Source organism: Balaenoptera physalus (assembly GCF_965194825.1).
Source record: "Balaenoptera physalus genome assembly, chromosome: 6".
Taxonomy (NCBI): Eukaryota; Metazoa; Chordata; class Mammalia; order Artiodactyla; family Balaenopteridae; genus Balaenoptera; species Balaenoptera physalus.
The window spans coordinates 132,425,733-132,451,441 of NC_138885.1; the positions used below are offsets into that span (position 1 = coordinate 132,425,733).

Consider the following 25,709-nt stretch of genomic DNA (forward strand, 5'->3'; position numbering starts at 1 on the left):
GGTCTTCCCTGGGGAAGGCCTTGCAGGAGGGCTCTGAGCGGTGAACCAGGCTTTGCCAGGCAGGAAGGCCGGGAAGGGAGTCAGAGCCACTGGGGCCCAGCTACCCTTCCATACAGCTGGGGCACTTACGGGGTCCTGAGGGAACTGGCCCGAAACCTTTTAGGAGACATTTTCTTGGCTGCCTGATGCCCAGTATGTCGTAAGAACCAACCATTGGCCTACTGCAGGGGGTGGCAGACATGTTCTGTAAAGGGCCAGAGAATCAAGTTTCAATTTTGGAGTCACCAATTTGGTGTTAAGTTTTAATAAAACACACTCATATGTGTGCGTGCACACCCAAGACACGCATGCACACACGCCTGCCAGAGGGCTCCCTGTAGGCCTGAGTCCCCGGCATTCTGGGTGCTGGGCCAGTAGTGACTCTCTGAGTCCCAGGTGAGTGGAATGCACGCTGCTTGTGCTTTTCTGCTCAAACACAGTGGGCGTGGCTCTTGTGCTCGGTGGCCATTCCCATCATGTTAACTGAAGCAATAAGTGACGGATGAGTGTATTAATAGAGGTCGCGCTCACCTAGGACTTCCCATGTATTTCCTCATCAGATCCTCACAGCGACCCTACGAGGCAGGTACTGGCGTCGCCCCCTTTTTACAGGTGGGGAAACTGAGGCTCAGAGGGGTTGAGGCACTTGCCAGGGTCCCACAGCTGGCGGGCGGAGGAGCCCAGAGCTGGTCCTGGGAGCTGGGGCTCAGAATCCTCTCCTACTCGCAGAGAGACAATTCCGCGCCCTGAATGTCATCACACGTCCTGCTCTGTGGCTGAGAAGTGGGCCTCTCTCAGGGGTAATTGTAAAAAGTTCTGCTTTCCAGTTCATGGGTGTCCCGACCCTGTAGCAGGAGAAGCTGCTGGAGCCGGCGGCGCTGATGCGGGAGAAGGGCGTGGACCGGGAGGACGAGGCCCTGCGGGTGCTTTCCCTGCGCGCCCTCGGCAACGTGGCCCTCGGCGCCCCCAAGAAGGTCTGCAGGGCCCGGTGTCCCCAAGAAGGTCTGAGGGGCCGATGCCGGTGTGTCCCGGGGAACCAGGCTCGGGCTCATGGCTCCCGTGCCCCCCAGGTGAGGCAGTACCGGAAGCTTTTACTGGAGAAGTGCCTGTGCTCCCTGAGGGGGCCCGTGAGCCCCAGCGTGACCGCCGAGGGCCTGGAGGCCCTGGCCAAGGTCCTGGCTGAGCTGCGGGAAGGGGACGTGGGGTCCGACTTCAGTGCCATCTCCGAGCGGTACAGAGCCTTCTTTGACCACGTGAGTCCGCACTGGAGCCTTGCTCAGCCCTGGCCCTCGTGGGGGCCCCTCAGATGGCTGCTCAGTGGACAGGTGGCCACTTCCAATCCCCTGAAGAAGAGACGCACCCTGGAACAAAAAGGGCTACAAGGTCTGACTTGTTGCTGCTGTTTCGATTGGCTGATCATGGCGTCCGATAAAAAATAAAAGATCTTGTTCTAGGGCCCCTGGGACCCTTCTCCCCGATTTTAATTCCTCGCAGCCACAAGTGCTCTTTGGACAGCTGTGGCGTGCGAGATGCGGACTCCGCTAGGCGGCGGTGGGCAGTCAGATCCCGCGCAGCCCTCATCTAGGGAAGAGAAGGTCACAAACACCAGAATAGCGCGCAGTCCCGAGAGCCCTGCAAGAGACACTCCATCCCGATGGAATGACCCAGAAGGCTTCGCAGGGGCCGAGGCATTTAAGAGGGTCCACCTCTTAATGGCTGTGGTTTTGTTGGGCTTCCTGCTTCCCAAGTTTCAGAAATTGTTTGTCCACCTCCGCTGCAGGAGAGCGAGCTACTGCGTTTAAAAGCCTTCGTCCTCTTCGGGAAGCTGGCAAAGGTGGTCAGGATTTCCAAGAAGCATTTCTTCAAAGAGGAAGTGAAGAAAGCCTGGGTCCCCCTCATGCTGCACTGCCAGGACCCCTGCTCCGATGCAGCCCAGGTGAGACACACCTGGGCTTTGTGTATAAAGTCCAGGGCCTGCTGTCCCCAAAAGGAGCACACGCTTTGGGGCTGCCAGCCCGGCCAGCTGGGGTGTCACCTTCCTCGCTCAGTCTTCCCGAGACCCCAAAGGCCATGATCTGCTGGTTCCTCGTGCCAGGCTGGGAAAGGCACCAGTCAAGATGACCCACAAACCGGCTTACTGAGGAATCTGGGCGCTGGGGTCGGGGGAAGCATGGTGGAGTTTCCTTCTTCTCCAGGGGCCTCACCAGCCGCCCTTTCTTCTACCAGATTCCATAAGTTGCTGTCCCTTTTGGGAATTATGACTCGGTCAAGTTTAACACTCCCCTTAAATCTGTCCTCTCTGGCTCCCAGTGGGGTGGGCTTGTGCCGAGGTTGCCAGGAGGGCTGGAGGGTGCCTGGCTTTCCGATCACTTTTCTCCCCCTTCCCCGAGGCCCGGCTGCTCTGTTGCTTTGGGGTGGGGGGAGGCCCCCACCCCCTTGTTCAGCTGCCGCCTCTCAGGCTAATACTGGCTGCCTGGGGACACACGTGTACGGAGCCCCTCGCCCCCCGTGCCACCCATGACCCTGACCTCTGTCTTGCCTGCTCCCTGTCTCCGTCTGTGGACTGGGGAGGGGATGGTGGGGAGGTGGCTGAGATTAGGGGTGGTCCTGCCACCCCTCAGGAGCCATGGGGATACAGCTGGCCCCAAACGAGGCGTCCTCAGCAGAGCGTGTTCAACCACTGTCTTAACCCCAGTTCTGGGGCCACGAGGTTAGTCCCCTCAGTCTTGCTGCTGAGAGCTGAGGCTTCCACGTAGGGGTGGGGATCGAGGTAGGAAGTGACAGCACACCCAGAAAGGTGACCGAGAGGGTTTAATGAAGGAGCCACAGAGAGGCGAGACCAACACGGCTGGGGGCCCCAGTGGGTGCTGCTGCCCTCCTACTCCCGGGGGAATAGATACCCCAGCCTCCCTCCCGGACCTCCAATCAGCATCTTCCCGTGGCCTGACCCCACCGGAGGCTGGAGACCGGGGAGCTTGGTTGCTGCAGGGCACAGGTACAGGAATAACCGGTGGAGGGGATCTGGGGGGCTGAGAAAGCTCACTCCCATCCTGGCAATCACAGCCAGGCCCCTGACCCCCAGTCTCCTGGAGGGGCGGGTCCCCGGCGGGGCTACTGAGGGCACCAAGGTGCTGGCTAATGGCTGAGGGGGCGAGTGTGGCTGCACCTGCTCCCAAGGGGTTTTAGTAACTATGCACACAGGCGTGACATGGGCTGGTGGGCTTGGGTCCCAGGCATCCTCCCAGGGCCCACCAGCCTGCCCTTCTTTGGCTTCCTGAGGATTTTGGGGGCCGCCCTCGAGTTTCCTGACGGAACGCCAGTCCTGGCAGCCCCACCCCTTGTGTGAGCCCCCTGGGTCTGCCTGACACCTCCCCTGCTGTCCTGTCCTGTGTCCCTCTAGGCCTGTGCGGCTACCATGTTTCATTGTGTGCACTTCTGGGGCTGGAAGGCCCTGGAGAGCTCCTCGGACCAAAGTGATGCCATTGCCCCCAAGGACATGACCAGGTTCCAGATAACCCTGTGCTCTGTCTTGGTGAGGAAGCTGAGGGGGGCTGGCCCCATGGGAGGTGGCCCCCGGGGGCTTGGGGCTTCATCCTGTGACCTTGCGTTCACCTTCTGGACGTGAGGTGTCGAGACCAGCTCTGTCCAGCAGAAAGAGAATGCAAACCACATACCCATTTTTAAGATTTCTGTTGAAAAATGTGAAAAGAGGTGAAACTAAATTTAATAGTAGATTTTATTTAACGCAATAGATCCAAATCATCATCATTTCAACATGCAATCAATATAAAATTATAAATGTCATAGTTTACCTTTTTGGGGTAGTGTCTTCAATATCCAGGAGGCACTTTACACTTAATTCAGACTAGCCACATTTCAGGTGCTCAAGGACCATGTGTGGTCAGTGGCTACCATACTGGACAGTGCAGGTTGTGGGCAAATGTAATCTCTCTGGGCCAGAGAAGAATAACTGAAGACTGAAGGTCCTTAAGTTGCTCAGCTACTAATCTGCTGTGTGACTTTGATATGTGCACTTGCCCTCTCTGGGCAGACCCTTCAGCCTCAGACAGATGGGACTGCTCTTTGTGAGCAGCTGGTCTCCAGGATCTCATCCTCCACGGCTCAGGGTGCCACTTGTTTTTTGCAGACTCAGAAAAAGCCTGCCGTTCTCTACAGCTTCTTGCTAGAAACAATGACCTATGTTAAAAGTAACTTGTCAAGGATCAGAATCGCTGCATGTAACCTGGCAGGTGAGCAGGCAAGTGTTTCCTGATGCAGGAGGGGACTTGAAGGCCATCAGGTCAGACCCAGACCTGAAGCAGGGAGACAGGTGCTGGGACCTGGGTTCAGGTGGAAGTCCCTGTCTGTGTGTCCCAAGGAGCTTCCTACATGCCCTGTTCTCAACTAAGCATCCTCAACTAAACCCTCAACAGGGACCCTCATAAAGTGAAACCAAATCTCTCACTGACCTAATATTCATGTGATGAACATTTCCTGGCTATCATTTTAGGAATCGTTATGAAGCAGATGTCTGCACATTACCTGAAAAAGCTGGACTTTCCTACATTACGGAACTGTAAGTAATGGAGACTCAAGTATGAGTCAAAAATGAGTCCACTAAGCTCATTTGGGAGCTTAGGGAAACCGCCTGAGGGGGGAGGCAGCTGACCCTGGTTGTATTGGGGGTAGGGGTGTAACCAGGGCACAGAGAGGTGGATGAACGGGTGGTGGGCTTTCCAGCAAGACAGCTCTGATGGCTCCCTGTGCTTTCTGCCCCCTCCCTGCCACACACATGGATGAAATAACTCGCCCTGATTCCTTTGGCTGATCCACACAGCAGCTGGGTCCTGTGGGTGGTCTTTCTGTCCCTGTTGAAGTAACAGAAGCCCCCAGAGATGGGAGATGTGCGTGGAGACATGGCTGCACCTGCCACCTTCTGAATTCACATACAGGGGGGTGAAGTCCACAGCCCCTGTGAGCCCCTCGCCCCGCAGTCAGCTCCCCGGGCAGGGCTTTCATCAGCACACACTGCGCAGGGCAGGCGGCGGGCGCGGGCCTGGCCTCGAGGGTCCCCATCCTCTCCTGATTAAGCTCACTCTCAGCCCTCCAGGAGCTACAGCTGGACTCGGATCCTGGGGTCCGGAGGGCATCCCTGGAGACTCTCAAAATCTTGGATACCTGTAGTCATCACTGACTTTTGGCTTCACCCTAAGGAATCTCCTAGGTGGTCTGGATACAGAATGTACCTGCCTCTCCCCAGTGTGCCAACCCCACCACAGCGATGCAAACCACTTTTAATTTAGTTTGTAAGAAAAGCATTGTTCTTAAATAATGTGTCCCTTTCCTTCCTCCCATTGAAATAAACCTCCCTTGCCATTTGGAGAGCAGATTCCTGACTGTAAGGTGATGTTGCCCCAGAGCCAAGACAGTGGAGCAAAGGGGAACTTCATTCCCGCTTCCCCAGAGTGTGTGTACGTCCGGCAGCTCCTCTCAGCCCAGAGGATCTGGAGGCCCCTTTGTGTCTTCACTGCATTTCACTTCCACCCATGCGGATGGCGTGTCCATTGCCAGGCACTGTGCTGGGGTAACCAGAGGAGCCCAGCTGCTGTCCGGACTCTGCTTCCAGGGGCCCCGCTCTTAAAGGGACAGGAGGCATCTACCAGTGACCATGATACACATCAGCGTGAGGGAGGGTGGCCGCCAGTGGGGGCAGTGCTGGTGCCGGTGCAGCGCACAGGGAGTGTTCACAGCCAGGAGGTAATCCGGGGGGCTTCAGAGAGGAAGTGACACCACACCATCTACCCTCACCCTTTCCACGTCAGGGCCTGCTGGACCAGGATGGGGAGGGACCCAGCAAGGCCTGGAGCAGAGCCCAGCAGAGGGTCAAAAAGGAGGAATTATCTCCAAGCCCAAGAAACAAGCAGGGGGAGATGGGGGGGAGAGCAGGGAAACTCTTCCGACACTCAGACCATCCGCAGAACAGTCTCTGGTTGTCCCCAGAGCAGGTGAAGGTGGGATTTCCAAACCATTCTCACTGCAACTGCCCAAGACTGTCACCACCCTGGGCGCCATGGGCAGGAGTGCTGCTGAGCAGTCCCGAAATCAGCCTGCACCAGAGGCTTCCCGGAAGCGTGCTCTCACACTGTTTGGCGGCTCCCGTGGAATAGACAGTGAAGTTATTTCCTGCCAAGTGATGAAGATCGTTGCTGCCGGAAGACTTGAGTCCCACTGACACAGTTGAAAGGGATGTGCCCTTCGGTACAGGTCCTGGGGGACGCCATACAATTGTAAAATCAGGTCTCTGATCAATTCCCTGAATGCCCCTGCAAAACATTTCCAGATGGTTTATAGACCCAAACTCAGAAAGCAAAAATTTAAGACAATATAGTATTGTCTTAAACCTACCCTAGGTTTTCCTTCAGAAGTAATAGAAACCAGTAAAAATAAAACATCAACTTTTCTATGTTAAAATATCTTCTGTATGATAAAATATCATAAAGTTAAATAAGTTACAGATGGAAGAAGTTACTTGCAATTTATGTAAAACTAGATTGATTCATATAATTGGATTGGCATACAGAATATGCCCAAATCAGTAATACAGCAAATTAAAAAGCAGTGTCATTAGAGAGTGCTTGAAAAGCCAGTCCCCCCAGGAAGGCATGCAAACTGCAGTGCTGTGCATTTCACACCCACAACAGTGGCGCTGGCTAGTGGCAGCAGTGTGGGGAAATGGGACCTTTTATTATTGCTGGATGGAGTGCAAATGGGGTTAGGCATTTGGGGGAGGACTTTGGCAATAATTATGGAAGTTGAAGACATGACCAAGTCACCTCTGGGTGGAGCTGCAGGTAGATCTGCACATGTGCACAAGGATGGTGGCTGAAGAGTATTCTTAGCAGCAAACACCCAGTGGGACAGTGGAACACACCAGCTACCTAAGGAACTCTACAATGAGACCCATGTTCATCAATCATCTCCTGTCAAATGCAAACACCTCTTGGTGAGACAAAGTTGCATAGTGCATACAACCCCGAGTTATTTATGTGAAAGTTAAAAACACATACCATTCTGTATAGTTAATGGGGTCCTTTATTGGCAGATCCTATAAATTGGCTAAGAGGATCTAGCCAACTTCCTCTAGGCCCTTCGGCCACACCTTCCTCCACTAGACGATAGAGCATCACAAACTCAGTTTTCCAGCCTCTGGCAGCTAGGCCTGGCCAGTGAGACTTCGCACGACTGCTAGGTATGGAGGGCGGGGGAGGGAGGCCAGGCACAAGAAGTTTTGGGCAAGGATGATAGTTTTCCTGATGAAGGAGAAACGGGGGTTGTGCTCTTAGGAAGCTGCAGGCATGTGGGAAAGGTCTAGAATAGCAGGGCCACACCCATCTGGTCTGAGCCTGAGCCACCAGTCCCCTGCCAGCCTGTACTGAGGGAAAATAAGCCTCCTGCAAGGTGTAAGGCTCTTGGCCTGGCTCTCAGCTCCAGGCGGTGCAGGCCCTCCCAGTTCACAGGGCTCTGGGCTGAACGTATCCCCCCAGATTCACAAGTGGAAGCCCTAACCCCCAGTGTGATGGTAGCTGAGATGGGGCCTTTGGGAGGTAGTTGGGTTTGGATGAGGTCATGAGGGTGGGGCCCCCATGACAGGATCAGTGCCCTCCTAAGAGACACCAGAGCTCCTCTTCTCTCCACATGACACCGCAAGAAGGTGGCTGTCTGCGGGCCGGGAAGTGGGTCCCCCCAGAGCCCGACCATGCTGGCTCCCTGATCTGTCTTCCAGCCTCCAGAAACAAACTTCTGTTGTTTAAGTACCCAGTCTTTGGTATTTTGTTACGGCAGCCAGAGCTGAGTAAAACACGCAGGTAACGTCCTAGTGAAACAAGGTGTGGGTGGAAAGCGTACATCAATACAGGGAGAATGGTCACCTACGGACGGAGGGTGGGAAGGAAAGGTGTGCAACTTAATCTCATCTCTAAACTTTTACTTAAAAAATCCATTACACACAGCAATATATTAACCATTTACTCAGGATGTTGGTATGTGGGTTTTGTCACTGTGTTCTGAGTATTTGAAATATTTTATTTAAAAAAGTCACTGTCCAAGGCCAAGTTATAAGGGGGGAATTTATACTTGCAGATCATTGAAATTCCACGAGAGATGCTAGAACCAGTGAATTGCCAGAGCTCCCTACGTTCCCGGTGTCTACCTTGGCCCATTCCAGTACAAGCCAATAAGCCCTCTGTACCTTATGGTGACCTAGATGAGAAACTGTCTCTACAACTGAAAAAACAAAAACAAGAATTAAAAAATTTAAATGTTATGTGTATCAAAAATATAGACAAAATTAAAGGGCATAGAAATTAAAACAATCAAAAAACCAAAAAAAAAAAAGTCACTGTGATATCCTATTATAAACAGCTCCAATAAAAATCATGAGGTGTCATGGGTGCTGAGTGGCTACAAGTGTGTTTTGGGACCATCACAGGCCTGTTTATGTTTTCATCTAAAAATATTAAAATGCTAGGAACTACTTTTATGGGTAAGTTGTACGATGGTTCGATTTGCTACCTCCTATTATGGAAGATACCAAGTCCCATGGGTCTGAATTTAAAAGACTAAGCAGCTGTATTTTCCTTCCAGGATCACTGTATCCAGGACTTAAACTTAGGTTTCATAGCAAACGATTTCTCTAAGGAAATAGGAAATGTAAGGGAGGATTCTCTGGTCACGTCTAAATGTAACAAAGAAAACATGAGAAAAATCGGCCTATAAAGAATAACATTAAAAATTTTAATTGGTCAGCTTTATTCAGATAATTTCCAAGAACCCAGAGAGTCATCTCAACGGAACCAATTTCATAGAAATTTGCTTTGAAAGGCAGATAAGCAAAGCAAGTTGTCATATATTCTTGAGAATTAAAAAAAATACACAAAAATCAAAGAGAGGAAAGAGGGAATACTTCAGAATAACTTGGCGATAGATTTTCAGCTTTGAGGTTTTCTAACACGAAATCACTTTTCTCTTCCATCCTGAAAGATGTGTTGTTCTTTCCTCTAAAAAAAAAAAAAAAATAGATTTCAGTATAATTCCACTAGAATTCCCATTGCCTGCCCCCAAAAGCTTAACTGTTGTATTCAACTCCAATGAATATATATAAATATTTGAGTCATTATAGAGAATGCTATGCTGCTTAATAAATATCCTAAGGAACGTAAAGAAAAAAAAAAGTAACGGTAACCCCTCAGGCAGGCAGTGCAAACTGATGGTTAAGGCCATGGGCTTTCGAATCCTGGCCCAGCCATGCACTGCCCATGTGGATTCAGCAGTTAAGACTACATTTCCTTATTTATAAGAAGAAGAGCTAGCACTGCCTATTGGACAGAACCTATGTAATCAAAGGGTTCACATGGGGATTAAGGAAGGAAGGTGTGAAAAAGGGTTAACATGGCCTGGAGCACAGAGGGCACTCAAAGGTTAGCCCTTAAAATTCCTTGTGTTCACAGCTCACGAAGATTTGGTCCCTTTCCTCAAGAAATTTATAACGTTAAGTAGAGAAAGAAAAGAAAATACAGAAAAATGGTTAAGTATGTTTATACTGTAGTTCCAGAAGGAGCCGGCCAAACCAAACTCAGTCAGATCCCATCAGCCAGTGGACAAGTGACACGGACTTGGGATATACTGTCCAAATCCCCGCGTGTGACACGCTGAAATCCAGGCTGGGAAAGCTGGCGCCCACGTGAGAAAATTTAACCACTCACGGCGGCTTGTCTCTGGAGAAGATACAATGGTGCATGCAGGGTAAAGCTTCAGCTTAAGGCACCTGCACAAGCTAAACCGTGGCCAAGGTTGGGGAGCGGGTGGGCTTCAGTGGGGAGGACAGGAGACCGTGGGCCGAGCAGGAGCGTGTGGTCCGGCCCCTCACATGAGGGGGATGCTGCTGGGGCTTCCCCAAGGGCTGACTCCTGCTCTGTCCCCAGGAGGGATCCAGAAGGGGTCAGAGTCGTCAATTCTAGATCAGTTTTGCCTGCAACAGCTATGTTCTGAGTGTGAGGTGAAGAGGCTGGAAGTGACAGTTTGACAAGGATGGGATAGAGTGTCTTAAGGGAAGCTTTTTAGAAACATCCCCTAAATGCATTCCAATAGAAAATGTGTAAAAATGCTGATTTTAGAGGAAGGAAAAGAATTTGGGAGAAAGTTCGGAAAATTAACACTTAAGAATCCTGTTGCAAAACACCCACATTCGACAAACAGAAACGCACCTTCTCTTCCCAGGTGTGCTGTAAAGAGCCAGCCTCTTCCCCGGGCCTCGGGATGGCTCTGCCCACAGGTGAGAAATCCCAGGGTCCAGCCCACTGTCTGCACACCTGAGGGTCTGATAATCGGCGTCGTTTTGTGGGGACTTGACGGCCCCAGCTGGCATCGAGAGCAAAACCTGTAGATGGAGGGGCCCCAATTGTGTTCGAGCCGAGGGGACTTTTAATGCTCTGCTGGGGTGACGATGACAACTTTGGGGGGCCCTGGGAGCCAGAGTCTGGATCCAATTTTCCTGAGACGTCTTCTTTTTGATACCGAACTCCCACACTTGCTTTATCTAGAGATGCTCTGGTACACGAAGGCGCCTGCGTCTGCTGAAGTGATTTTTGGCAATACTTTTGATGAAGCTTGTCAAATTTTTCTTTAATGTCATCGTAACGATCCCTGGCACAGCCTGGAGGTTGCACCCTGGGTACTGAAACGGCTTTGGTGAGCGATACTGACTTCCTAAATCCTCCCAGATCATTTCCTTGACAAGCAAGATCAGAGGTCTGCTCCGAGCGGCCCGGGCTGTGTGTGGAGTTGGTCTTTGAAAGTGAGGGGAAGGAGTCACTCTTTGGTGGGCAGCTACCTTCTCTGATAGATCTTTCGCCCAGGCTTTCAAAAGCCTCACTCAACCTCTTACCTTTTGCTCTGCGGAGAGGGCTACTCGGTCTGTGGGCTTCTACGCCCTGGGGGCTACCAGGGCTTGCTGGACCACCTCTGTACACATCCACAGCTGAGGAGCCGGAAAGGTAAGTCAGGCAGGGCTGCTTCCTAAGGTTTGAGCAATATTCCTGATGAAGCTTGTCAAATCTGATTTCGATCTCCCTGTAACGATTCCCTCCCTCGCCCGGCGGTACTCTGGGTCTAGAAGCTATTTTTACAGGAGAAATCAACCACTTTAATGTCATGAATCTATTTTCCTGATCAAGACGATACACCGCGTTGGAGTCTAAGTAAGTCAATGAAGAATGAAGCTTCTGAGGCGTTCTCGGAAGCTCCTTCCAACGTGAAGCGAATGCGTGGATCTGGGGTTTGTTTACTTCAGGAAAAGCCCTTCCCAATTTTAAACCCATCTTATGGCCAGAAACATCGAGTAAGTTCTTGCGATCTCTTAACACTGCCACGTCCTTCGCGGGTTCGGAGCTGGGTGGACGTCTCTCCTGGGGGCTCCTCCGAGAGCGCCCGCCTCCTCTGCAGCCTGTTCTGTTCATTCTGCTCTTACACCTGTGCCTCCGCTTGGAGCTCCAGTTCTGGCGGATGAACGTCTTGGTGGAGATGACGCAGGAGGGCCTCACACCCAGCAGGCAGCTCATGGAGTGCAGCATGCCCGCGTACAGATCGCTGAGTGTCGCGTTGCAGATGTCCTCAGCCTCAGAGCCTCGGCTGCTTGAGAAGCTGCTGCCACCGGTCCCTCCCTGTAAGGAGGTGCCATCACCCCTCGGCGCCGGGGCCAGGCCTGCTGAGCAAGAGCGCAAAGCATCGCCCTCTCTGGGCAATGAAGTCGGCTGAAATGGGCCACCGGGGCTCTCTTCAGAGACGCCACCGTAGCATTCTGGAGAAACACACACACAAGGCAAAGCCACGTTAACCATTTAAAACCGACCACACACAGATATCAGGGAACTGAAGGCTGGATGGGGACCAGCATGGGTTTTTTTTTTTTTAATTATTATTTTTAATTGAGATATAACTGACACATAACATTATGTTAGTTTCAGGAGTATAACATAACATTGTGATTTCTTTTTAAGCAATACAAAAAACAGAAGCAAAAGAAAAATTCACAAATATTTGGGAATAGACTCTTCTCAGAGATTTCTTTCTAGCTATCAAAACAATTTACTCTCCACTGACCTTCCTAAAAGGAGCCTTCCTTCCCTGTGTGATGGTTTGGAAATTGGTTGCCTTGTCAAAGATTAATTAGAAACCAGAAAATAATGACCCTGTTTGCCTACAGGGCTGGGTGGGGAAGGGAAAGGTATGTCAGACTGACAACAACTGAAAGAGAAAATAGAATCCAAATAACTCTGAACGCACTCCCTCAGCGGGATATTATCTGAGGATGACAATGCTGCTTGGAGATCTGGAACCTTCCTCAGCACGTTATTGAGCAGAGTGGTACCAGGTGCTGTGATTCTGAGGCTACTTTGTGCTGCACGACCGGCCAAATGAGCCTCGTTAAGGAGGAGCCAGCGGGGGCTGGGGGAAAACTCTGGAATCAGGGTGGGGGATGAAGAGCTCAAACCCCCATGGAGACAGGTCGGAGGACGCAGAAGCCAGCATGGAAGGGGCTCCTCCAGGCTTAATGGGTGACGAAAACTGACAACAGATTCTTATGTGAATTAAAAAAAAAAGTCCATGAGTTCTTACTGAAAAAGTTAAATAAAGAAAAAGCATGTTGGGGAGGATAAAGGAAGGGAAAAAAGAAATGGAAGGGAGATAGCTCAGCCTTCTTTATACAAGAATGCCAACGAATGCAGGCAGAGGTAATGGCAGAACCAGAAAAGTCCTGTGTTCGGCCCCAGCTCAGGCAACAGTCATGGCGAGACGCTAAAAACCATGGGGTGCGAGGGTTCTGGGGAAAAGGCTACCAGGCAACCTCAAGGGGTCATCCACAGATGACTCCAAGGATAAAAGGCACTTCTGCAGTGAGAAATCTGGTGGGGCCTGCCTTAACTGTGCGACCAGACTCAAGTCACCAACAATGGGACAGGCTGACAGGACGTCCTGAGAGGACAAAAAAGTCACCTGTGTAGTATTTTTGCCAAAAATGTTTAACATAAACTTAACCACATATAAGTCCAAATTGAAGGACATTCTGCAAATCTCCTGGAGGCCAGGACTATTCAAGAAAGTCAGTGATGGCAAAGATGATGGTGGTGACAACGGCAAGGCCGAGGGGCCCTCCTGGACTGAAGGAGACGGTCAGCACGACAGGTGGTGCCCCAGTGGGTCCTGAGCTGGTTAAACCAATAAAAAAGGCTGCAAAGGACAACGATGGCACGACTGGGGAAAACCGTATTGTGTCACTGTGACATTTCAACGTGTGCCAAGTTTAATGTGGTTCTGAGGGGACTCAGCCTGTTCTTCGGAGACACTGAAGCATTTAGGGGTGGTATATATGTGAACGCAAATACATATACACACGTGTACGTGCGTGTATGTCGGGAGTGATAGAGCAAACGTGACAAAACGTGAATTGCTAAATGTGGGTAAAGGATGTTTATTTTATGAGTCCTACATTTCTGGAGATTCAAAAGTTTTCAAAATGCTAAGTTGGGATAAAGAGCTAATTAGCAATTAGCATGCGAGTCCCGGAAGGAAAGAGCACTGTTTCTTACCATGTAATAAGTTACCCATGACGTGCACGTGTCTCTCACAGTTCATGGTGATGAAATATGCCCAGCTCAGGGCGCCGTGGCTCTACCACAAGTGAATGGTCTGTGCAAAGTTTCTAAGTCACACTCACCTACGGCAGGCCTGGCGGGCGAGGCCAATGAAGGGACCAGGGTCACACGGGTGTCCTTTCCCTCTCCGTAACTGGCACACTGAAATCAAAGCAGATGACTTTAACAGAGGAGTTGTCAGGTGTTGGCTCGGGCTTCCCGCCCCAACTGCTCTCCCAACCACAGACGGCGTCTCCATTTGCGGCTGCAGTGGTGACACGCGTGACCGTGATGACGGCCGGCGGCCGGCTGGGCCTCCAGCAGTGGTGGGAAGAGCTGTCTTAGCAAGATCCAGCAGCTCTGCCCCCGTGGCCTCCACGTACCGCCCCCTGCCCCCCAAGGGCCACCACCGCCCCACGTCTGCCAGAATCTCTCGGGAGGTCTGGCGGCTTTTCCTCCTCCACCGTTATCCTGACAGCAAGGACAGCCGGTCCAGGTAGATGGAGGGAAGGAGAACCCGTTGCTGGGACAACGGAGCCGGTCCCGGCCCTGGCCTCCTTCCGCGACCGGCAGGGCGACCAAAAGGCCACGCTTGCTGCTTCCAGACAAAGGAAAAAGGCATTTCCCGTACTCGTTCAGATACAGACTTCTCGCCGTCAGCAGCAGCATAAGAAAATATCCACGCTCCTGTTAAGCTGGCTGCCTCTGAGATGAATTATTTATTCCAGAACACATACTTCCTAGTTATTTGGTATTAAAATGTCCTTTGTTTTAGGAGATGAGACTGACAGAACTTGGAAAACTAGAGCTGGCATCCTTGCGTGAACTCCACCTTTAGCCTTTTGCTCTCCTTCAGGCAAAGCTCCAGGAGACTGGCTGCCGTGGAAGGTGGAGGGCACCAGGCCTGGGAGAGGGGCTGCTGAGCTGCCCACCTCCCACGGGGTCCACCGCAGCCCCCGATCTCGCCAACATCACGGCCGAAGCAGGCAGAACAGGCGCCCTGTGGCCCGTGGCAGCCCTGGTCACGGCAGGGAAGGAGGGAGGTGGGCGCTACAGCTTCCCTAATTCTGCAGCTTAAAAGCCCTCTGCCTGAGGGTGGGGGCCCTACTAGATCCCGTGAGCTGCCCAGAGCACAGCGGGCAGCGGATCACGCTGCCCAAGGGTCCCAGAGTATTTACTCAGGCAGAGCGGGATCTGGGGAGCCTGTGAGCGAAACGGTGTGGAAACAACCGTTGAAACGCTCTTTGCAGGCTCTGTGGCGAGTGAACAAGACAAGATGACACCTCAGTGTGTCTCTAGTTCATGGTTTACTTATATGAAGACACACCCTAGGAAACATTACCTCCAAACCCCCTTCATCCTGCAGCAGGATATCCACTTGTGTCAAGTACTTCCTCCTTAGCTCATTTTTCACTGGGCTCCAGGGCACTGCAGGCTGACACCAAAGAGAAGTCAGTATTCGTAAGAGCTGCTGGGTACGGCCGAGCTCTGGGATCCTGGGACACGCTGGCAAGCTCGTTAGTGTACACGTCTTTAAACGAAGTTCCTCCAAGTCACTTCTTGACCTCCTGCTGTTAGCAGCACAAAGTGGTCCAGCCCCCTCTGAAAACCCACCTGACCCTGGAATCCGACTTTAGGGAACTGACCCAATGGTAACAATCCGAAAGAAAATAGAAAGACAAAACATACCAGTTTGGAGAAGTTTATGACAATATTACTAGAATAAGAGAAAAAAAGAAACAATATTCTTAGGCGAGTTTAGGACACAACTACTGGAATCGACCCCAATTGGTATGTTTATAAGAAAAGAAGCTCAGTGTCCACCTCAGGGGGCAGGGACCCTCGCCTCTCCTACCCCTCACCTGCCATACATTGGAAATAGGGGGCCTCAGCCTCTGCTACGCACCCCGGTGGGGCTTAGTCAGGGCCTGGGGCTGCAGACGGGGGGTCACAGGAACACACCGGGGAACGGCCGACACCTTGGCCCTTTACTGCCAGGGCCGCCTGCTCCCCTTCACTGCCACCCCGACACAATACCTCACAACGCACCCCTTTCCTCCGCCAGGGCCACTACCTAATTCTAGGTAGACACAAGTCACACGGGTGTGTGGGCGAACCTCTGTACAAAAGTAGTGCTTTCAGAGGAAAACCACATGCCAGCTATTCTGGCATCTGACCCAGGGGTCAGGGTCAGAGGCTCGGGGGGATTCTGTCCTGTGTGTTCTCGTCCATCCCGAGGGCTGACCTGGAAACGCTCCCCAGAGCGCCTCCCTTATGACACCATCTCTATGGGAAAAGACCGACTCAGAACCCAACTTTCTACACCGTGAGATCGGTCAAGGCCCAGGGCACACTGTGAACCACGGCCGGGATTGTTCTATTTGCAGAGGGAACATCACCCAACGTTTACGTAAGTTCAGTAAATCGGGCTTGAACTGGGGCAGTACGTGCTGAACCGAGAAGGGGTGACTTGCTGCCTTAGGGGATCTGAACGTGGGGACAGAGACCTGAGGGGTGATGTCAGCAAAGAGCGAGCCTCAGAAGGGGACTTACAGGAAGATGTAGGTCATGAGAATGTGCACTTGTCCCCAAGCCTCAACTCTGTCCCTTCATTACAAAAGACAGGTCTTACCATTAAGTTACCAGCGACCACATCTTCCTGGAATAAAGTTGTATCAGTATCACTGCTTATTGAATCTAAAAGCAAAGGAAATTTCCATCAGAATTTTTAAAGAAAGCTTGCGTTTTTCTCTCGAGGATAGTTTTTGCATTGCTTGAGTATACCTTACAGTGAAAACTCCTATTGCTTCAAGTGGCCCCCTTTAATAGGGACATGGCCATCTGTCGCCCTGCAGAGAAACCATCAGAACAGGAACACGCCCAGAGTCGGGGAGATGCGGGAAAGCAACTTTTGTATCACCTCTGGCTCTTTCCATGGCCTCTGATCCTGGAAGCTGAGTCCCTCTAGGCCAGCACTGGCCAGCACTGTCCAGCAGAACCTTCTGTGATGGCGGAAGGCCCCCCAGCTGCTGTCCAGGATGTCAGCCACTAGCCACACGTGGCTGTTGAACACGTGGAATGTGGGTGGGGAGGCTAGGGAACTGCATTTTAAACTTCACTTAATTTTCAATGAACTTGAATAGTCACAGGTGACTAGTGGTTACCACACTGGACAGTTCAGCTCAAGAAGAACTATTTCTACTGATTTCAAGCAGTGCAGGAAATTCATGGACCCAAGGCTTTATGGAGTTAAAATTTGGATTGATACCGGTAAACAAATAACACCCATGAGTAAACATCTCCATCAAGTTCTTTCTAGTTCTGATCTGAAAGACCACCGGTTTCCCCTTTAGGACTCAACCCATATCTCTGACTGCTCAGTGCGGGCAAGGGCCTGGGCAGGACGGACAAAGGCTGCAGAAAGGCCAGTTCCACAGGACAAGAACAAAGTCTGTAATTACTCAGCTGTTTAGCTGCCACAAGGGGAAGAGCCAGGTGTGGAGAACACAGGTAAAAGTGGGAGTCTGCTCCGATCTGGGGACCAGGGGGCTTCCAGGGGGCAGCGAAAAGACAGTGGGCAGGTCAGCCATGGTCTGAATTCTTTTCACTCTCAGAGGAATGGGCAGCCATTGCAGTGCTTTGAACAGAGAAGCCACGTGACCAGATTTGCACGTTCAAAGGTGTCAGCGGGGTGGGGGCCAGGTGGAGACAGGAGCTGGCACCGTGGGGCGTGGGGCATTGGGCAGAGGGGCAAGAGAGACGGTGGTGGCAAAGGCACGGGACAGCGCTGTCTCAGATATGAGGAAGAGGGAGGGGCTGAGGCCAAGAGGATGCTGGGTTTCTGGCTCATTCTACAGGGAAGATGGTGGTGGCCTTGTCCTGAGGACAGGTCTGTTGGGTTGGCTTTTTGAGCTGAGATATGCAGAGTGCAGACAAAGTGTTCAAGGAGAGAGGCTGCTGGCAATAAACACACCCAGAGGGGGTCTGGGCAGGGGATTCCACTGGAGTGAGGGACAAAGATGCCCAACTCTCGGGAAAGGGCACCAGCCAAGGTGGGAGGTGGGACGATAGAGGGGCTGAGAGGAGGGAGAAAGCCCGGGGGGCTCAGGGGCACTGAGGCCACGGCCAGACTTTCCAGAAGCTTCGAATGCTACTGAGAGGACAACAGGATAAAAATCAAAGAATGCCAACCGGATTCAGCCACGGGGCCACCGGGAGCCTCACCACGAGGTGTGCTTTTGAGACGGAGCCAGAAGCCAGAAGGGGACCAGCTGAGGTGTGCACGGGGGCAAGAACACCAGAAGCGGTGAAATGGGCCACTGTTACAGACTGGGTTGTGGAGGGAAGGTGAACACGGGGAGGCAGCTAGAGAGGGGCCCGAGACGGGAGATATGAATTCTGTTCTGTGTGTTCAAGGTGAGATCTGATGGGATGTACCCAGGGTAGAGGGAGAGGCTGGGACAGAAAGAAAGAAAGAAAATGGGTGGATTTCTGAGAAAACAGACTGGGCCAGGGGCTCAGCAGCTCGGCTAGCCTGAGGAAGGGAAAGGAGGCCCCACGGGAACAGGAAGCAGGAGAAAGGATGCCTGCAGGGCACGTAGGAGCTAGTGGTCCATGACACCAGCCTGCAAGGGCACATCAAAGTCTTACTGTTAATAAATTCTTGAGATTAATCTTTTTTTTTTTTTTTTTTTTTGGCAAAAGGTCAAAACAAAATAAAATGGGTGGGTAGGGGTGAGGGCTTTATTATTCTAGAATATTCGAGTACCGTTTATGTGTCAAGTACCACAATGTAACTGTGAGCGAGACAGCTCCTTAGAAGAGCTTAGAAAGAAGTAACAGGGCACTTTCAAATGTTTTAGTTTTTAAAATACACCTTGGAAAAAGTCAGAGTGAGGGATCTAGACTTGAAATGTTCTGACAAAAGACCCATGTCCCTCCGGACCTGGCTTTCTAGTGCCAGGACACTCACCCTCAACTTGTGTGCAGGGCAAGGGAAGCTCGTGACCTTCAGCTGGGACTCGCATGGGTTCATCTGTCCTGTCGTCCGTCTTCACCGGGGAGCCCTTGAAGTCGATAAGACACGCTTGATTCGGTCATAACACATTTCAAAGCCACTGTCAAGTAACATACCGACAATCCTTCCTCTTCCTTTAGCGCATGAGAGAACAGGAAGTTTCCTGGGGCTCCTCTTCTAGAATATTACAGTACAAAAGGCCTCAAAACTCCTAGCAGATAGACAAGCTTTCCCTTGGAAAAAGAACTGAGCTTTCTTCCTCTGGCCGTGCCAAGGGCTGCTGCCTCAGAAACCACTTGGATGGTAAGTGATGGAGCAGGGAAAGCGGGAAACAGGGGCACGAGTGGACAGGCCCAGAACGCCCTGGCCTGGAGGCACAGGGCCACGGCCAAAACGAAACAGAACACAACTGTCACCAGATCCTCAGGTAGAATCCAGAAATTCAAGAGGCCCCTGGGGGACTTTCTGTGACGTTTTAATCTTAACAGTGAGTGTATCTCCATGTCGTGAGACCTACAATTCCTCTAAAAGCCTCAGCATGTGGTGGGACCCTGGCACGGGGAGCCACTTTCAAGCGGAGCTCTGGCCACGGGGCGGTCAGCTGTCCTGACCAGGGCTCAGCCTGCGAGGCAGTCAGTGGGCCGCCGCCGAGGAGGCCGTGCTTCCCTCTCTAGAGTCTCATCCGCACAACTGGCCTTTCTAACAACCATGACGAATGCCATGGATGGGCTCTCACTAGGGAAACTGGAGAATTCAAGATGCCAGATTGGCTAAAATATTTTTAGGACCCCCCCAGCCTTGCAAGAACAGGAGTGAGAACGTGGTGAGGCCTGTCCCTTTTGGGGTGGCGCCCAGACAGCATCTCCTAGGCGTCTGTGAATCCTGCCTGGGGGAGGTCACCACCTTTGCCTCGGGTGAGCTGGGATGCGGCAGAGTGTACGGGGCTGTTTTGTGGCTGGAGGCGTCACAGAACGTGGCCTGAGAATCATGGGGTAGCAGCCAATCGGCCCCAGCGTCTAACTACAGGCAGCTCTGGGGTCGGAAACAGAACCCAGGCCATGTGATAGGACAAACCCTTGGGTCAATGCACAGCCCACGCACAGCCCACGGGGCCTACTGCCTCCACAGCCCCAGGGCAGGCAGCGGGTGGTGACTCGAGTGAGGCTGTAGACCTCTGAGCTGTCATCACAGACCACGCCCAGTTTTCTAACCCCAGGAAAGGGGCTTAGAATTCCGTAGATTCCAGGGGGGGCTCCTCCTAATTTTAAGTAAAAACATTAAATAAATGTCCAGATGAGAACACTTTGCCACCAAGACCATTCAAGCAGTGGCTGATCAGTGGGTACCATTATTATGTATAATTTAAAGAATGCATAACCTTTGACATAATGATCCCACTTCTTGGCACTTACTGAACAGGGGTGACAGCACTGGGAAGAGATAAGAACGGTTCTCTGTCTCTGTATGTAACAGGGGTCTTATAAATAAAGTTTTATTGGAACATAGCTGTACCTGTCTGTTCACCTATTGTCCTTGGCTGCTTTCCCCTTACAATGCAGAGCTGAGTGGCTGCAGCAGAGACCACATGGGCAGCAAAGCCTAAAATATTTATCATCTAGACCAGCGGTCCCCAACCTTTTTGGCACCAGGAACCGGTTTCGCGGAAGACAAGTTTTCCATGGACCGGGGTGGGAGTGGGGGGATGGTCTGGGGATGATTCAAGTGCGTTACATTTATCGTGCACTTTATTTCTATTATTACATTGCAATATACAATGAAATAATTATACAACTCACCATAATGCGGAATCAGTGGGAGCCCTGAGCTTGTTTTCCTGCTACTAGATGGTCCCATCTGGGGGTGATGGGAGACAGTGACACTCGAAGTGTGTTGCTTATGTCCAGTCTACGCCATAAGATGCAGCTTAACTGTCACTTGCCACTCACTGATAGGGTTTTGATATGAGTCTGCAAGCAACTGATTTATTACGGTCCCTGTGCCGTCAAACCTCTTTGCTGATGATGATCTGTATTTGCAGCCGCTCCCCAGCGCTAGCATCACAACCTCAGCTCCACCCCAGATCATCAGGCATTAGATTCTCATGAGGAGTGCACGACCTAGATCCCTCGCATGTGCAGTTCACCGTAAGGTTCGAGCTCCTATGAGAATCTAATGCCGCTGCTGATCTGATAGGAGGCGGAGCTCAGGTGGTAATGCGAGCGATGGGGGGTGGCTGTAAATACAGATGAAGCTTCGCTTGCTCGCCCGCTGCTCACCTCCTGCTGTGCAGCCCGGTTCCTAACAGGCCATGGACCTCTACCATGGACCTCTAGTGGTCCATGGCCCAGGGGTTGGGGACCCCTGATCTAGACTTTTGCAGGAAAAGAGTGCTGATCCTGACTTATAATACAGGAAAGTGAAAACAGCTAAATGACTATCAATAAGAGAGCAGGTTTTTTTTAAAAAGAAGATTGAATTATACAACAGATAACAAAGAGGAGTTTTCACAATATGTACTAAGTGGAAAAAAGAGGGTAAAAAAAAGTCTATTTAAAAGAAAAAAGGGGATAAAGAAATGTGTATTTATAAATACATACACAGTATACTAAAATATTATTATTATTAGTGACTATCTCTTATCTCTGCATATACGAGTCAGGTTAATTTTCAGTAGTTATATGTATTTCTAACATTTCTATGACTAAATGTATTATGTGTTAAAATAACCAATCAGGAGGAAATTTGATTTCAGATTTGCTGTTAATTGCTATGTAACCCTAATGCTGATGTTTTCATTCTTGGGCACCGGCTCCCCAGCTGGCCACGAGGAAGCACCACATGGTGAGGAGTGGTGATTAAGAGGATACCAGACATCCTTACAAAAGTCACTGCCACAAAAAAACAAGACACCCTGGGTCTCACAGTAGGAAGGCCCCTCCCATGAAGGTAAGAGATCACATAGCTGCTGTGTCCATGGATAAACTCGGGAAAAACACACCTGGGTTTTAAAAGGTAGTGAACGGCACAGGGCACCCTCTCCCTAACCTCTTGCTCCTTTCAGAAGAGGGAAAGATGCCTTTTTTCCTTCCCGGAAGGACCTGGATTTGTTCTTTCCTGTAAGGACCTGGCAAAGCAAGCTGGTAGCTGTGGCTGAAGCTGGGGATGGGGGAGGTCTATCCAGCTGGCTCCACCTTACAGGTGGGCTCCAGTTGTCAGAGCCCCTTGGTCCATGGCAGGGGAAACACCGGGGGATGCAAGGGGCATAAGCATCACAAGCTCCTACCTGCACTTGACAAGCAACAGAAGACATGCGTCTCAGTAAATCCTTATACACAAGAAAATAGGGCAGTTAGGGTGAGAAAACTGTGGAACGACATCCTGCAGTGGCCCCTGGGCGCAGTTCCAGCTCATCTCCACCTCTATTCACATCAACCTTCCTCCACGGCAAGGCACGTTGGCAATAAAATTTGACATTGAATACCTGGATTTGTCCTGTGTTTCTTTCCTTTATTAATCTTCCTCCCCAAACTCGCAATCCTTAAGAAAAGAAATAAAAATGACCACTTAAGTAATCATGAACACTGAGTTTCTGTTCAATCTGAATTCAAAGAAAACCAAAGTGACAGGCAACAGAAAGATCTAATATAACCAAGACATAACCAAGCCATATTCCTGATATTCTGTTGTTTCTCATTTTTGTGAGGTTGAAGGTTTTTCAAAAATCAACACTAGACAAAAATCTGTCATTAACGAAAATCTCTCCTACCTATTAGGCAGCAAGCAGCTCATTGAATCCAGCATTAAGCCACAAATTAAATGGAAAAAACGAACATATGTAAGCCAAGTACTGTCCTCAAAATACATATACTGAGAGTCATCCATATACTACAGAGAGAGAGATCACTTTTCAAGGGCAACCTCTCTACCCCATGTACCGTGCAAGTGCTTTCTCAGGACAATGTACACGTTACAGAGCAAGCCCTCGGCACAGGGGGTAAACACTGAGTTTTGGAGTCCTGCACTTACTAGCTAGCAGAATCTGGGCAAGATACTCAATCTCTCCCTAAACCTCCGTTGGCTCCCAGGTAAATTCAAATTAATAAAGAAGGGATCACTGGGTTGCGAGGCTTGAGATGGTTGTTGATGATGGTAACAGCAGCAATAATTACACGGTGCTTACTCTTCCAGGCTCCAGGCTAAACCCTTTCCAAGTACACCTCATTTACAACTCACTGACATATGACTCGTATGGTACTCTTAATTCCTTTCGGAGAGATACTCACCAAGTTCACTGTACAGATGGAGACAGAGGCAAGGAGAAGGTGAAATAACCAGCCCAGGCCACTCGCCCATGTGGTGAGGCCAGGCTGTGAACCCAGGGGAGTGACTCTCTGGGGTCCTGACCACTGGGCCATGTGGCCTTTCCAGAACAGAGTGACGCTTGAACAGAGGCGCTTGGAGTCAAACCAAAGCTTTGCCACTTTGGCAAGTGACACAGGCAAGTTCCTTAACTTCTCTCTGCTGTATCCTCTGCTATGAAACACTGATGATTCTAACAGTGCCCACCTCGCACGGTGTTGGGAAACCTGAGACTCTTAGAAGCACAGGCATATGCTTAGCTGTCAACATGTGAATGACTATTACTCACCTGCTGTCTTCACCATAATCAGTGTGGTTGTTAGTTCCAATCTACCCCCTATGGTTTTGCCTTAAATTGCAGGAATTCACCCTGTAAGAGTGGTCAGCTAGCATTTAATCAAAAAGGCCACTCCCTAACTGAGTACCTCTCCAAGGGAAGCTACAGGTCTAGCAAGCTGCGCTCCCATCAGCTAGAAGTTTGTTAGAACACAGACCCCCCAATCCACATCCAGCATTGCTGTCAGTGGCCCCAGGAATCTGTTTCAACAAGCTCTCCAGGAGGTCTTCCACATGCTAAAGTGTTTGATGCTTCGACTACTGTTCTCATCAAACGGGAGTCTGAAATGAGTTTTCACTGGTGAAATTAGTGGTGTTCAAGATATGTGAATTGACCGAAACATTCCAGACATTGCCCATCCTTGCATGAACAGGCCATGAGAACACTGTGAAGCCCGTTGACAGCACCCTTAGGAATGATTTCTACACACTCCTGAGTCCTGCATTCGGGTTAGACTTGTCACCACCTGACAGAGGCCAGCGTAACAGAAACCTACTACTGGAATACCTTAGCTTCTGCCTGAATAAACTTTTCACCCAGGGTATGGCTAGGCCAGCTGAAAAAGCAGAGCTAGGATTTCATTGAATTACGAACTGTTTTGTACCTGTCTGTCTGGTGCACAGCAGAACTGGGTCTGAGATTCACTTTTATTAGTAGGTAATACTGAGTTGGAATGGGGCTGAATGGCAGGCACTGACCTCACCCAGGGCAAACTTTCTCCAGCTATTTACCAAAGAGAATCCATGAGATTTAAGTCAGTTTGCAGCATCAACCATTAAACAGAATGGGTCCTTCTCCTTAGATTCAGGTCAAATTCCAAAGTACTCAGAACCTCAAATCAAACAGGTCAAATAACAGTCAGTACGAGTGTTTACTAGTGCCAGGCACTGTTCCAAGAGCTTCATCTTCTGTAACTGTCACAATCTCCACGCCAAGTAAATATTATTGTCATCATCTTTCCATTTTACAGGTGAAGAAACTGAGTCACAGCCTGGCTAAAGCAATGGGCCCAAGCTGACATGGCTATTAAACAGCCAGCGCGGATGCCAACCCAGGCGGGGACATTTTTAATGAGGATGCATCTATGTGTCATCAGAATTCTGTCTTAATACGTAATTCTGTTAGAAATAAGTAATTTAAGTAATTTATAGGTTCAAGGGAACTAGTGACGGTTTAGTACCTACTAGGTGAACAAGGTTTATTTTCAAGAGAGCAGGGACAGCATTTCAAACTCTAGTAGGACACTATTCTAGTTACACTCTTAACCGTAAATATTCAGAAAGGGGGGCTGACTCGTACCCTGGGGCGTCTCGTAGGTCAGCGTGGACATCTGCACCACCGGGGCGTCCTCGAAGGGCTGGTTGTACTGCGGGAGAGGAAGGGGCATCCTGTCAGATCGGAGGGCCGAGAGGAACCCCTGACCCGGGCTGAGAAGGCGCCAGCGCGAGGCTGCAAGTCTCGGGGGTCCCCAACCCTGCCTCCTCCTCCCGCCGCTACTCCTTCCCCTTCCGTCCCGCTCCCCCTCCCCTCCAGCGGGGGGAGCCGCACCTTCTCTATCAGCAGCTGCATGCGCCTCTGGAAGCGGCGGCGGCTGTCCCTGAGCTTCCGCAGTAGCGCCTCCTCTCCCAGGACCTCGCCCTCCATGGCGCGCGAACAGCCAAATACCTACTCCAGCGGGAAACCGAACAGAGAATCGCTCCCCGCGTCGCGGTTCAAATAGCGACTCCCGCCCTTCCGGCCCGCCCCTCCGGTTTTCCATTCGCTGTCTCGGAAAGGCCGGGCGCTGATTGGGCCTTTCAAACACTTTGGCGCAGCTTTCTCTCGGCCAATCCGTGCCCGAGTTTTCGGCCCCGCCCTGCCCGGGACGCGCGCGCACGGAGCGGAAAGGGGAGGCGGGGATCCGCCGCCTCGCGCTGGGAGGTCGATGGCGTGACCTTCCCTGCGCGCGTCCTGTGCTTGTTAATCAACAGGACCACACGAGTATGATTTCCCCTGTCGTGCACCGGAGATTTCCAGGTGACTTGCGCTGGGACTCGCCGCCGGTGCGGGGCAGCCCCTCACCTGAATGTCGCCCTGAGCCTTGCCCCGGGCCGGCTTCCTCGCCCAGGCCGCCTCTGGTCTCCGCGCAGTTACGAGAGCGGAGAGCCGAGAAAGACATCACGGAATTACGAATACAAAAGGAGGCGGGAAAGTGAACATGCATTTAGAAAGGAGGAATACGATAAACGTCACTGAATCCAGGAAAATATAATACGGTATTTTAATTAAC

The 25,709-nt window shown here is 51.1% G+C and overlaps 2 protein-coding genes and 1 long non-coding RNA gene across 4 annotated transcripts in view; 1 reads left to right on the forward strand and 2 right to left on the reverse strand.

Moving 5' to 3' along the window:
* MROH2A (maestro heat like repeat family member 2A) overlaps window positions 1-8,433 on the forward strand; it is a 52,732-nt gene extending 44,299 nt beyond the window's left edge. The window contains 8 exon segments of the mRNA XM_082466308.1: window positions 867-887; window positions 891-1,013; window positions 1,110-1,292; window positions 1,820-1,975; window positions 3,440-3,571; window positions 4,187-4,289; window positions 4,550-4,615; window positions 5,142-8,433. Of these exon segments, the coding sequence (XP_082322434.1) occupies window positions 867-887; window positions 891-1,013; window positions 1,110-1,292; window positions 1,820-1,975; window positions 3,440-3,571; window positions 4,187-4,289; window positions 4,550-4,615; window positions 5,142-5,233 (876 nt within the window). The 3' untranslated portion in view covers window positions 5,234-8,433.
* Window positions 1-25,709, reverse strand: part of LOC309663023 — a 55,927-nt gene that overhangs the window by 12,260 nt on the left and 17,958 nt on the right. The gene's annotated exons all lie outside the window — the stretch shown is intronic.
* Window positions 8,824-25,174, reverse strand: HJURP (Holliday junction recognition protein). 2 transcript variants are annotated; one of them, XM_082466287.1, is made up of 10 exons: window positions 24,989-25,174; window positions 24,740-24,806; window positions 22,226-22,281; window positions 18,700-18,793; window positions 16,360-16,424; window positions 15,070-15,162; window positions 13,811-13,889; window positions 10,982-11,893; window positions 10,302-10,474; window positions 8,824-9,095 (listed from the first exon to the last, which is right to left on the reverse strand). In XM_082466287.1, exons 1-10 carry the CDS (start codon window positions 25,082-25,084, stop codon window positions 9,054-9,056), a joined length of 1,677 nt encoding a protein of 558 aa, XP_082322413.1. In that variant the 5' UTR covers window positions 25,085-25,174; the 3' UTR covers window positions 8,824-9,053. The 2 variants fall into 2 exon arrangements, with proteins under 2 accessions (XP_082322413.1, XP_082322412.1); XM_082466286.1 differs by having other exon boundaries at window positions 10,302-11,893; window positions 24,989-25,170.